This window comes from Accipiter gentilis, chromosome 14 (assembly GCF_929443795.1).
Source record: "Accipiter gentilis chromosome 14, bAccGen1.1, whole genome shotgun sequence".
Taxonomy (NCBI): domain Eukaryota; kingdom Metazoa; phylum Chordata; class Aves; order Accipitriformes; family Accipitridae; genus Astur; species Astur gentilis.
This window is the reverse complement of record NC_064893.1, coordinates 11,109,511-11,122,012: the sequence shown is the minus strand read 5'-3', so window position 1 is coordinate 11,122,012 and position 12,502 is coordinate 11,109,511. Positions and strand designations below refer to the sequence as shown.

Genomic DNA, 12,502 nt, shown 5'->3' with positions numbered 1-12,502 from the left:
CTGTTTAAAACTCTATTGCAAAAATAGCCTTATCTAGCTCACTTGGATTTTAAAGCTGGATATTTGTGTGCTCCTTTAGGATAAGATTTGGACCATCCCTCCAGCAGAAATTGTTTTGTAGAAGAATTGCATGTGTATGTTATTTTGCATGCTGTAGCAGTATGCATATGTGAAAAAGGGAGGGAGAAAAAGAGAAGTAGATTCAATTTCATTACATAGTCCTTGTGTCCATTCACAGTAGTTAGCCAGGTATATCGTTTTAGCATGACTAAAGCTGCAGCTGTTAGCAAGGTGATTTTACATATTACCCCTCTGTGTTAATTTAATGGTGTTGTTTTCTCTGTCTGCTCTTGTAACAAAACAGAAGTACTCTGCTGTCTCTCTCTGCAACATATCTACAGAAGTCCTGAAAGTCATCAATGCCACTGAAGAACTGATAGCAGAATCCACCAGTCCCTGTGATTTCCCAGCTGACATTCAGGACAGAGGAAGAGGGACCTTCCCACTGGGAACGGACCCCGTCAGACTTGATGAACAGCTCACTACGTTGGAAGAAAATGTAAGAACATGAATCAGTACTTGAAAGTGTGACATGTGAGTGAGTGTACCTATGTGTGTGTGCCAACTGGAAAGGGAAAGCGCATAGGCAGCATGAGCGGATGTTCAGAATTAATTTTGAGTTATCAAACAAATATGCAAACAGAAAAAAAATCCTGTTTCAAAGGGGTGCTCAGCTGTGTTGTTTGGGTTTTTATTTAATGTGTACTTTAAAATATCTGGTGGATGGGGGAAAGTTGGGTGTTTTGGGGGTTTACAACTAATTTTAGAAGCTCTGGCTCAAAAGTTAACTTAAGCCCCCTGAACCTCTGTGGCTGTGCAGCTGCACCATGCCTGCCTGAAACCACACGTCTCTGAGTCCCAGCACAGCCTCGTTACTGTAAGGACAGGTAGGGCAAGCATGTTCCCATTCACACTGAGAAGTGGAGGAGCTCTTCCTCTACCCACCCATCCCCAGCATACCACGCTGAGCACCCAGGGAGCTGGAGCTGCCTGCTGCACTGTTAAAAAAACAGGCCAGAGAAGCCGAATTAAACATTTGTTTGGCCATGTCCGAATCATCCGTCCTTTTTCATGAGTAACTGTCATCTGCAGGGAAAAGTGCAATGCTGAATCATAAAGGGAAGTCACTATTCATTGGAAATTTTTATGCATCCACTTAATGGAGTTGGTACACTTGTAACTTTCGATTTTCTCTTCTTCCCACATTTAACTGATTACATTTCAGTGATTTTTCCCTTCATTAGGAGCTCTTAAAGATCTCATAGGAATCCACGCTGTCCTATTATAACATCCTGATCAATTCAAGAAAATAGATCCTGGGTTTATTTAGCCCCAGAAAATTGTCAGACAGAATCTCTGCTTGGGGGATAAAATCAGTTTCCTCCACAGAAACGTACTTCCACAACAGCCCCAGGCTAAGGACTGAGTGGGAGATAATCCATGGCAATAACAGCAGGTCCTGGCACTGGGTCTGTCCTACCCCAGAGCCCTCCCACCAGTCCCACAACTCCCCAGTGTCTCTCACCACACCTTTATCTGAGCTCAAATCTCCCAGCCCTGCTTTGGTTCGAAGGTTCCCAAACTAGACCCTACCCCTCCTAATCTCATCTGCTCCAAATCCTTTTCCATCTTGGACCTTTCCCCCTGCCCACACCAACAGGATGCCCTCCAACCCACCCCAGAGCACCTTCACTCCTCCTCAACCAGCTCCCATTCGTAACCTGACCGCCAAACCTCTCCTTCCCACCTCTGCTCAGCCTTCCCAGGCATCCCGCTGTGCCAGCTGAGGTTAATCCCGCTCTTCCTCGCTCCCACATGCTCTCCTAGTTGTTGGCATCTCCTCCCCTCCATCCTGGAGCACCACAGCCACCTGAACCTGCCCCACCACGGGGTTTTCCACACAGCGGCCATGCTCCTGGCTCCTCTCTGGGAGGGCAATTCTAAACAAACAAGCAAAATAGGCTAGGGAGTCCTCCCCAATAGGGCTGAGAGGGTGGGAGATGAGGATGTGTGCAGGACCTGCTGGACGTGTGGCAGCTCAGATACAGCCCTCTGCAGAATGGTAAAGGCTTCCCATGGCAGCTGGTGCCTGGAGAAGGGTATCACGTGAGCTTGTGGCGAGCAAAGTGCCTTCCTCATGCCATCTACCGTGATATCCACTTCATTCTTACACGACAGATGTGGCCCCCCCCCAGCTTCTAGTTGGGTTTGGTTAATTTTTTTCAGAATAATAGAAGTAGGTAAGTAGATGGAGATTTTCTCCCCCATGAAATACTAAAGTACCCTAGGTCCAAACATCACAGAATGCATCTGGCACAAGACTGAATACGGAATGAAAATCTGAGTTTAGGCTGGACCACATCCTTAGAAAAACTAAGAAATTCTGCAGGAGGGCAGAGAGCAATTTGGGGAGAGTTGGTCCCACTTTTTTTCTGTGGAGAACTGTGTCGTAAACTGTCTGAGGTGCATTTTTTTTCCCCAATTACACTCCGACAATCCCTTCCGTCCTTCTGGAGCTTTGACATCTGTGGTACCTTGGCCCCCAGTCATTTATTTGGGCCAAGCATTTCTCACTGAGCAGAGACTGGGCGCTGAGGCAGAGCATTTTGTGCTGTGGTGTTGCCCTCTTTGCAGCATATCTCTGGTTCAGATACATGGTTGCAGCATATCTCAGTTCCCTGCATAGTTCATAAGGTATCCAGCTCAGCCTTGCTGTGTCCCCACGCTACATCTTTCTGTGCCCCACACAGGATACAAAGTGGATGGCAAAACTCCATGGTTTCAAGATTTCACCACCACACTTCATAGTAGAGTTAAAATGCCTTTAGAAATCCAGGAATCTGTAACTTTTCCCAGTGCAGCTGGTAGCATACCTGCATGCAGCATATCCTCTTTGCAGCAAATTTTGGAAGAAGATCTGGGTATATATAGACACTTTGTTCATTTTTGCCCTCTCTAGCATTTCAGGGACTGTGCATGCATTAGTGTGGAGAATGTAGGGCCACCTGTACCAGCACAAGGTCAGGTGGGTTTTAGTGGAAGCTTTACTGCCTAAATGGTAGTCATTAAATAAGTCTCCACAATCTGAATGCAAATGTGTGCATAAGGTCATAATTTAGTGGACACCTGCAAGTACACCATTGCTGTTCAGAAGCGCAACAATTGTTCAGGTAAAGAGAATATTCTTTAGAAAAATCTTTCATTTAGATCTAGCAGGAAAATGTTCAATCAAATTAAAATTTAACAAATGTAGGGGCTGATTGAGTGTCCTGGTTTCAGCTGGGAGAGAGTTAGTTTTCTTCCTAATAGCTGGTATAGTGTTGTGTTTTGGATTTAGGATGAGAGTAACGTTGATAAACTGATTTTTTTAGTTGTTGCTAAGTGGTATTTACACAGAGTCAAGGTCTTTTCTGCTTCTCATCCCACCCCACCAGCGAGCAGCCTGGGGGGCACAAGAAGTTGGGAGGGGACACAGCCAGGACAGCTGACCCCAACTGACCAAAGGGATATTCCAGAACATATGATGTTGTGCTCAGTATATAAACTAGGAGGAAAGCTGGCCTGGGGCCAGTGCTCGGGAACCGACTGGTCATCAGTCAGTGGGTGGTGAGCAGTTGTGCATCATTTGTTTTGTATATTTGAATTCTATTATTATTGTTGTTGTTGTTATTCCTTCCTTTTCTGTCCTATTAAACTGTCTTTATCTCAACCCACAAATATTACATTTTTTTCTGACTCTGTCCCCCATCCCGCTGCAAGGAGGAGTGAGCGAGCGACTGCATGGTGTTTAGCTGCCTGCTGGCTTAAACCACAACACTGAGTTACAAAAACATAATGACTTTCGCTTCCCACTTTTTTCTCTCAGTCCTATTTTCTTTAGATATTTTTTTCCCCTCTTGAAAAGTACAACTTATTGTGCAGAGAATTTTGTCACAGCATTTAATTGCATCTTTTCTTTAACTTTCTAAAGATGTTTCTGTTCATAATGTTCCCTTTTCTTCTTTGTCTGAGCTTTTAGGCATGGTAGGGAAATTTAAAAAATCACCTTTTAATCTGAAGTGGCTGTGGTATGTCACACCACAAAGATGTATCATTTAAATGAATGGAAAGAATAATTAAAACCTACAAAAGCAGGAGCATTTGTTTAAATCAGCATGTTAAATTTATGGCCCACCTGTGTCTCCCAAGTACTTCAACAAAGATGTTAAATTAGATCACTTATTTGTTCTAGGTTCATTTTTCAAAGATTTCATGCCTGCAGTTAGACTGTGGTCTTGCAAGATGTAGTGAATTTGTTTCTTAGCAGTCACATACATGAAAAAATGTATCTAGAGTTATGCCTTGAAACAGCTGATACAAAGGAGAAAAAAACTATCGCAAGTAATTAAGAAACAATAATATAATAAAAAATAATAAAAAGTAAACACTTACTTAAATCTTAATCTAGTCATTATCTACCACTTTTGATCCATAAAGTCACAGCACGGCCAGAAATTATTTGAATACCTGTTGTGTCAAAGGACTCCATGATCTAGGAATTGTGGGCAGATACAATGACTTGAGTGGAAAACATGTATGAAGTGAAGGTATCTGCTCAAGGATCTTGTTCAGATCCTGCTTGCTTGCCCCTTGAACCATGAAGTCACCCACAGAACATGTTTAATTCATGCAAGTTTTGTAGCACCACAGTCTTTACTGCTATTCGAGTGAGTGAGGCTGCCAGTGAGGAAAATCAGAATATATATTTCATTCCCACTGTGCTGTTACCAGCCTCATGGAAACAGTCTCTTGGCTATCTAGTAAACAGGCAGAAGGTGCAGTATTTTCACATGGGTCTGCACAATTTTGAGCACAGATGTCAAAAGCTAATGCTTGAAAATTCCATCTGGCCATGTACCTTATATTTCTTTGTGAAATAAAAGAAACACATAAAATACAGTGTATCATGAATTATTGCTCCAAGGAGCTGAATGGGAAATGACACCTTTACCTGCAGTTATCCGAGGTATCATAGGTGGGTCAAAATATTAAAAGTTGTTTGTTTTTATGGAAGATCTCTATATGATAAAGTCTGTTATTCTCTCTTATGTGGCCCAGATAAGTCTATTGACCCTCCACGGATTCACTCCAAAGGGCCAGGAGGTGGGAAGGTTTTGGCTGCTGTATATTTGGGTGAGAGCGGGATGGGATGGAAAACAGTCTTGTATATGTAAACACAGTTACTCTGTAAGAAGTTAATAACCATGTGCTGCTGAACAGTCATTCTTACAGAGTTTTGATTGCCAGAAGGTATTAGGCGTGTTTCAATAAACACAGCTTTACATGAGGTGTGATCTGTTGACTTCCCAGTGTAGACGTAGGGGTTTTGTTATGCAAAAATAAGAAAGCAAACTTTTCAGCTTTTTTTTTTTTTTTTTTTTTTTTTTTTTTTTTTTTTTTGCTGGTGAATCTGGAACAAATCTGTTTTGAAGTACCATTGTAGCACCTACGAAATTTGGAGTGCAGCCACCTCATGCCTCCCTTCTCTTCGTGGATGTGTGTTTTCAGATTATTCCCCCATGACTTTCCTCTGCCAGCTAAGTCTCCCTGTAGTGGGTTAGCAAGGGGGGAAGCTCAAAGGTATCATGGAAGATGCAGTCTGCTCAAACCTCTGTGCCCACAAAACAGAAATCACTGATACCTCTCCCTGCCTTGGCCCTGCAGGTGTACCTGACAGCCAGCACTGTGTATGGGCTGGAGGGGCAGCTGACCAACCTGGAAGACGCCGCACGCAAGATCAACAGTGTCACTGCAGAATCTGAGCTGGCCGATCTGGAGGATCAGGTAGCCACAGCAGCCGCCCAGGTTCATCATGCGGAGCTTCAGGTGAGGACAGCAGCTCCTCCCTATCCGCAGGTTTCACACTGCCTTGCCTAGCACTTACCTGTTGTCTGCACACGTGCCCTTTCGATATTCTTTTGTACCACAGTGAACAGATGATCCAAGGATGCTGACTGCATCGCACGAGCTGAGCAAAGCATAACTGAGATGTGTAACTCAGCCCAGCCAGATGTACTGTATTTGTTTTTTCCCCCAGCTTGTTTTCGGACATGGGAGTGCAACAGCCTGTTACTGCAATACTGATACTGAACCTGCTCCTTGCTGCCAGGCAGCTCACGTGGTGTGCTCTGTCACTTGCCTGGCTGTGGTCAGGCTGCAACACAGTCTTAGACAGCTTGTCTAATCAGCAGGTTGTAAAGTGCTTCCCAAAAGAAGCCAGCGTCTGTACTGTTCTACTGAAAAAGGCCAACGGCAGCCAGCTGCTGAGCCAAGTGCAGAGCCTACCACTTGCAAGCCTGCCTTGGGATTTAGCCGCTAAGCAGCACATGTCCCAGCCAAAAGGCAATTGCTCTTGTGGTCTGCGATCTAGCGTCTCTCTAGCGGGCTCCAGAAAGTCTGGGGCTCAGAAGAACACGTAATGATCTGGTGCTAAAAGCTGAATGAGGTTACGCTGCCAGATCTCAGGGGTCTAACACTGCTAGCAACTCACTGCCAGTGACTTCACTGACCAGTCTGTACCAAGCAAGGCACTCTGACCTGCCTGTGCCAGGCTTTAATGGGAAATACCTGGTTATTTTCCTCAGTAGGAGCATGCTCCATTTAGGACTGAGAAAGATCTGAGAGTCTGACATCTCTCTGATGTCAGAAGTGCATTGCTGCCCTAGATGGTGAACTGACAGTGACATTTTGTTGGCTTCAGTCATTATTTTATGGTAAATATGTTAATGGGGGTGAGAGGTGAGGAGGAGAGAGACCTAAGCTATGCAAGGAGGAAGACAAAGAGGCCAATGGAAGGTCTTCTGCAGGGTGAACAGCTTCAGGTGTCATCGTGATTCAGGAGTCAGGTTATATGTCTGACTTCTCTGACGCTTCTTTCCCTTTTGGCAACATTTGTTTCCGCTAGTCTCAACATCAGCCTACTTTCACCCGCAGATGTTTGCTTTCCTGGACTTTAGTTTTTCCTAGCAATTTGTTTTCCATTGAGTGTTTTTATATAGTGTGTACCTGCATTTATGCATGTTTGTGTGTAACATACATATACACTTAAATTATAAATATTTAAGATCAAACGTGTAGATTTTGTGACGGAGGATGTACTTTGCAAGTGCATGAAATTAATTCTGAATTAGGAAATGTGTCCCACAAAGTCATTCTTGGAATGTAGCCTTTGAAGAGCATAGACTGAATGAACTTGGGTTTACCAGCTAAAGGTAACTGGGAGATGGCAGACACAGGTTTTCTTTCCTCCTTTCTTTTTTTCCTCAAAAGGAGTAAAATGCCTCTTCCTTGGAGTCACAAGGTAGGTTGGATTGTTCTTTTACTCCATCTTTACTAACAAATTAAGCCCCTTTTAACATCAGGACTAAAAAATACAGAAAAGTGTCAGAATTGCTGAAGAAGTTAGCCATCTGTTTATATTTTTTGATTAAAGAGGATTTGATGGGGGGAGGGATATATTTTAGTAGTGGCATCCACAGTAATTTTAAAAACTTCTTTTTCCCCCTCCCCACCTGTCTGTTTCTCTCTTTTATTTTCTTTGAAGATTTCAGATATTGAGAGCAGAATATCAGCTCTCACTGTTGCAGGCTTGAACGTGGCTCCCTGTGTTCGCCTGACAAGGAAACGGGATCAAAAGCAAACAAACCAGGTGCCAGAACATTATGTAGTATTCAAAAATACATTGGGGAAATCTTGCCTCTTTTTCTGTAATGGAGTTGAGTAATGCATATGTGTTGTTTACAGATGCATACAATAGACACGTCAAGACAGCAGAGGAGAAAACTTCCAGCTCCACCAGTAAAAGGTGAGCTTAAGTTGTTACATACATTATAGAGTATAAGGTTCAATGTAATGTACAGTTCAGCAAAGTAGGTGGAAGTTCAAGTTACAAAAGGAACAGAGAAAGCCTAACTATGTCCACCGTCCTCACTTCCCATTGTACTTGCATTACATAAATTACCCATTTGTCATGTTAAAAAGCATCACCACTTCAGTGGAAGTTGTGTCAGTGGTAAATTAATAGGAGCATAAGCAGAAGGCTGGGAAAAGCAAATGAGGAATGCTGAATACTTGCCCTGCACCAGGGCTGCTGCTGCTCCAGCGTGCCTGGGGTTAGTTTGTGAGGCCCAAGCAGTCGCAGTGTTTAATTACTAAAAGCCAGTTGCCACCCTCCACAACCCACTGTTGCTTTGTTAAAGCCTATGTATGCTGATTTCAGTCCATATAATGTGGCTCAGCAATGTTCCTGGTATGTTAGGGTATGGCTGTGAATTGGCTTTATAAAATAAAGTGCTTTTTCTTTCATCTGTTCTCTTTTTTTTTTTTAACTCTGCAGTGCATTAACTCTGGCAATTTTAGGGCCTGCTTCACTTTGCATTACTCTTGTTTTACTCTTATGTAATTCCACTGATTGACATGGCCTCAAACTTTAATAAATTTGGAGTATCACAGCCTGCTGTTTTTCATTTAAATTAAATCCAGCTTTCCTTATACATCTTAGGGGAAGTTTTATCTCTCTAGAAGCTGTGACTCTTCAGAAGTATTGTTACATCTGCTTCAAGCTGTTTTGTGAAAAATCTCCCTTTTTGTATTTTTCCCAGGTGAAAAAATAGATGGTTCTCCAGTTACCACTGTCAGAATGTTTAACAGAAACTTCATGCTTCAAGGATCTCTAACACAAAGAACTAAAGAGAGGAAAAGCACTGCCAAGGACTTAATGGTAAACTCATAACAAATGTTTTTAAAACTGCTATTAAAAGTAGTAAATAGAGAGACAGCGGTATCTGTGTAGGCAGCTATATATTTCAGCATCTTCACAAAACTTCTCTTCATAGTTTAAGGAAAAAGAATAGAGACTGCTGAGGCAGCTCTGAACAAATAAGACCAGTGTCCTGGAAGATGTCTGACTGTATACCGTAGTACAGCAGCTCCTGAATGTCAGCCGGTGTGAATGTACCCTGGCTGCCAGGTCTCCAGAAATTTGCTACCTTATTTAAAAAAAAAATAAAAAATCAATTAATGGTCCCCTCCAATTCAGACTTCTGAGCCAGACTGTCACAGAACCAGCTGCACACTGTAACTCAGAAGGTGAGAGTCACCTGGAATCTCACTAATTTTTGAGAAATGTTCAAAGGTCACCTAAGTGGAATTTAAGGGGTAGATTGGCCACACATTGGCTCTCCAGGCTTTGAACAAATAGGCTTCACTGGACAGCTGTCAATCATTTCTTCTGCGGCAGCCATACAGAAATAAGGAAAAAAGCTGACTGTCCCAAAGCAGTCTGCCACTAGATATGTGGAGAATAAGTGGGAAGGTGAGAAGGGGAAGGACCTGGCTCTGTAGGAGCTTCAGCAAGCTTGTTTTGTGTTTCGCTCACGTTTTTTTTCTTTCCTGTCCCTCTCTGTTCTAGGAACCTGCTATAGGATCTGCTGTGATGTACTAAACTTACACTTCCCTACTGCCAATAACACACTGCCTAAGGCTGTACACTAGAGTGCCTTTACTTAACAGCCATTGTGTATGTCCAGCTGAAAATGGACCCTCACGAACCCCCAATGCCTCAGTTATAGGGCTTCGTTTGGATACCTCATTGGGAAAGCTGTCCAAGTCTTCAGCATTGTGGTCTGCTAAAGGAAACTCTGCCTTAAAGTTCTCACAAGACTCTAGAAAGGATGCTGAGTTTCAAAAGCAAGGCTCCACATTTTAAGATGCACTTTTGTTCCCTATTGATTGTACTAAAGTATGTCGTCTTTAAACTGCAGTATGTTTTTGTACACTGTCAATCATAATTATAGGCCAATATTTTATACAAAAAGAAAGAACAAAGCAGACCTGTGATCCATATTTGCTGGCCTCTTGCTGTTCACGTAGGCATGCGTCTTGTCGAGCAATAAGAACAAGTCTGTGCAGTGTATGCTGCTTTTCCGCTGTGTGGTGGGAGTGCAGAATCCATGCACGTAGCTCTGCTCCCTGGGAGTCAGTGGAAGTTTTGACGGAGTTTGTAGGAGGAGATGCTATATGCAAAGACTTCTCTGTTCATTGAGGGTACGTGTGACAGAGTTAATGTTCTAGCTCCAGAGCTAGGTATTTTGCTCTTGGCAGCAGAGGGAACGTGGATGTCGTGCTGAACTGTGAATTGGTGGCAGCACATGTGGACCAGATGTCTGTTGAGTTACGATCCTGGCATCTGGAAACATCTGAACACTATTGTGAAACCAACACCTTTGTATGTCTCGTTCTTCTTGGTAGCATTGTCCTCTTGGTGGTATCCAACCATGTTGTGGTTCCGAATAAATTATGACCAAATCTTTAAGATTGCAAAAAGAACGTAAAAGCATTGTGGATGAGATCTCTGCTGACTGGCTGGCAGTTGTAGGGTGGCTGGAGCCTGTAACAGATTCCCTTCTGCCCTTCTGGCTTTTCTGAGGAGGGGGCAAATGTAGCCCGGATGTCTCTTCCTTCACTAGTCTGTAGCCAACATAGAGAAGCTGGGGCCTGTTGCTGGTGCCATGTGCACCGCACTACCATTGCACCACTCTGAATTGGACTGTGAATAGTAAAATTTCTTCTGTTGTTTCTTGAGACTTTTGAAAGGTGAGACAAACTGGAAGGCCCTTGAGCAGATGCGCCAGGAGGGAAGATGCTGCTTACAGGGTGTCCCCCTCACCCTTTTTGGGGAGGACCTTGCCAATTTGTGGTATTTTTTGCTCTGAAGAATACCAGGGAGGTAGTTGGAGGGCGTGATGAGGCAGTGAATCCCTTCTCTTCCACACAAAGTGCAGAGCGGGTACCCAAATGCAGACTGGGTTGATGCGAGATGTGCTGTGAAGGAGGGCAGGGGCTGGCAAGTTGCCCCTCGGCGTTCAGAAGTGGTGAGCTCTCCACAGAGCAGTGGGTAGCAGGGAAGGAGAGCTGCTGCTTTCCCCGGGCTCCCAGCGAACGCCCACTAGCAGAGTGCCGCACGTTACCTGCCACGCGGCAGGAAAGCAGTCTCCCGGGACCCCAGGCTACAAAATGTCTGTGGTTGGGCAAATATGAGCAAAACTGGGCAAATTCCCTGGCTAGGCTGGATTTAGGGTGGCAGGTGGGGAAGGTGAAGAATGGCTGGATGGGACAGTTGGACAAATGGTGCCAGTTGCAGACCTGCCACCCACATTTGACATCTAGCTTGTCAGTACCCTGATGTCCAGCTGCATGTAAGGAACCCTCGGAATAAATACAACCATCTTCCCACCTAGAATACATAACCATCACTCCATCCCTTGAAGGAATTTCCCTCTGCCCAAGATCTGACCCAATGTGTTCGTTCTGGGTGAAAGTATGCCGCCTTTTACTCGCATACAATACTAGTTCTCTGAAATTGGTTTGCACAGATGTGAGGGCAGAATTTGGCCCACTCTGTTTAATATATAAATATATGTACAAAACAAATAGATTTTATTTATATATGCAATCCAGTAAAGGAGATTAAACAGAGTAGGATGCCTAGTAATTTTTTTTGTTTTCCAGTCTCCTCCTCCTTCCTTGACTGTTCTTGTGTATGTATACCACACATTCCCAGGTTCTGGTTTATGCAGGTATGCGTGTTATGAAATGTCATTAATGGTGGTTGGTCTACATATTCGTCTAATAAATAATAACTAATATTGTGTATGTAATATCAATACAGAAACGACTAATTTTAATAGAATAACTCTTCGGCTTTTGTTCTGTTAGTGTGATTTAAACAAGCCAACAAAGTTTGGAATAGGTTGTTTTCCTTAAGAGGCATGAAAAGCAACTATTATCGTGTTACAATGTTAAAATATTCAGTCTTCTTTGACAGAAAAATGTGTACTGTGTAGGCATTGCAAAAAAAAAAAAAAAAAAAGAAAAGAAAAAAATTTTAAAAAAATCCCACCTGCTATAAGGCATTTGAATTTTTACAAATGTTTATTGTGCCAAATATGTGCAGAGATATAATTTACTGTTTTAAAACAATCATAAAAACATATGTTATAGCACACAAAGAATTATTTTGTCATCAGGTGATTTCAATCTTTAGTGTTAATATTTATATTTAGATTAATTTTTATAAATGAAAATATTTTAATGGGTAAAATGAAGACTATATTATCTATTTGATTAAGTCTGAGTGAATATTAAGCTTGCCTTGTTGTTGTTATCTGCATACTCACCAAGAATTATTGTCAAGAGAAATTATAAAAGAGTAAAAGTGATTTATGAAAAGAATGCCTTTTCAAGGACTTGATTCATAAAGAAAAAACAAAAGTTCCTCTCTGTTGTTTGGATTTGTGTGCACTTCGGCCAGGAAGCATGCAGAACATGCTGCCGCACATGGCGCTGAGGTACTGCCTGTCCACGAGTGACCCCAATAGACCCAGGAGATGGGCAGCTCTGCAGA

General features: G+C 43.0%; 1 protein-coding gene across 7 annotated transcripts in view; it reads left to right on the top strand.

Moving 5' to 3' along the window:
- The window catches only part of MYRIP (myosin VIIA and Rab interacting protein), a 239,002-nt gene extending 226,680 nt beyond the window's left edge, over positions 1–12,322 (top strand). For 5 of the 7 annotated variants that reach the window (XM_049817221.1, XM_049817216.1, XM_049817218.1 and 2 more), the window contains 6 exons: positions 365–559; positions 5,764–5,925; positions 7,643–7,747; positions 7,843–7,903; positions 8,700–8,818; positions 9,509–12,322. In XM_049817221.1, coding sequence (XP_049673178.1) covers positions 365–559; positions 5,764–5,925; positions 7,643–7,747; positions 7,843–7,903; positions 8,700–8,818; positions 9,509–9,541 — 675 coding nt within the window. In that variant the 3' untranslated portion in view covers positions 9,542–12,322. The remainder of the gene's footprint in view (positions 1–364; positions 560–5,763; positions 5,926–7,642; positions 7,748–7,842; positions 7,904–8,699; positions 8,819–9,508) is intronic. The other 2 variants (XM_049817217.1, XM_049817219.1) reach the window with 2 other exon arrangements.
- The last annotated feature ends 180 nt before the right edge of the window (positions 12,323–12,502 follow it).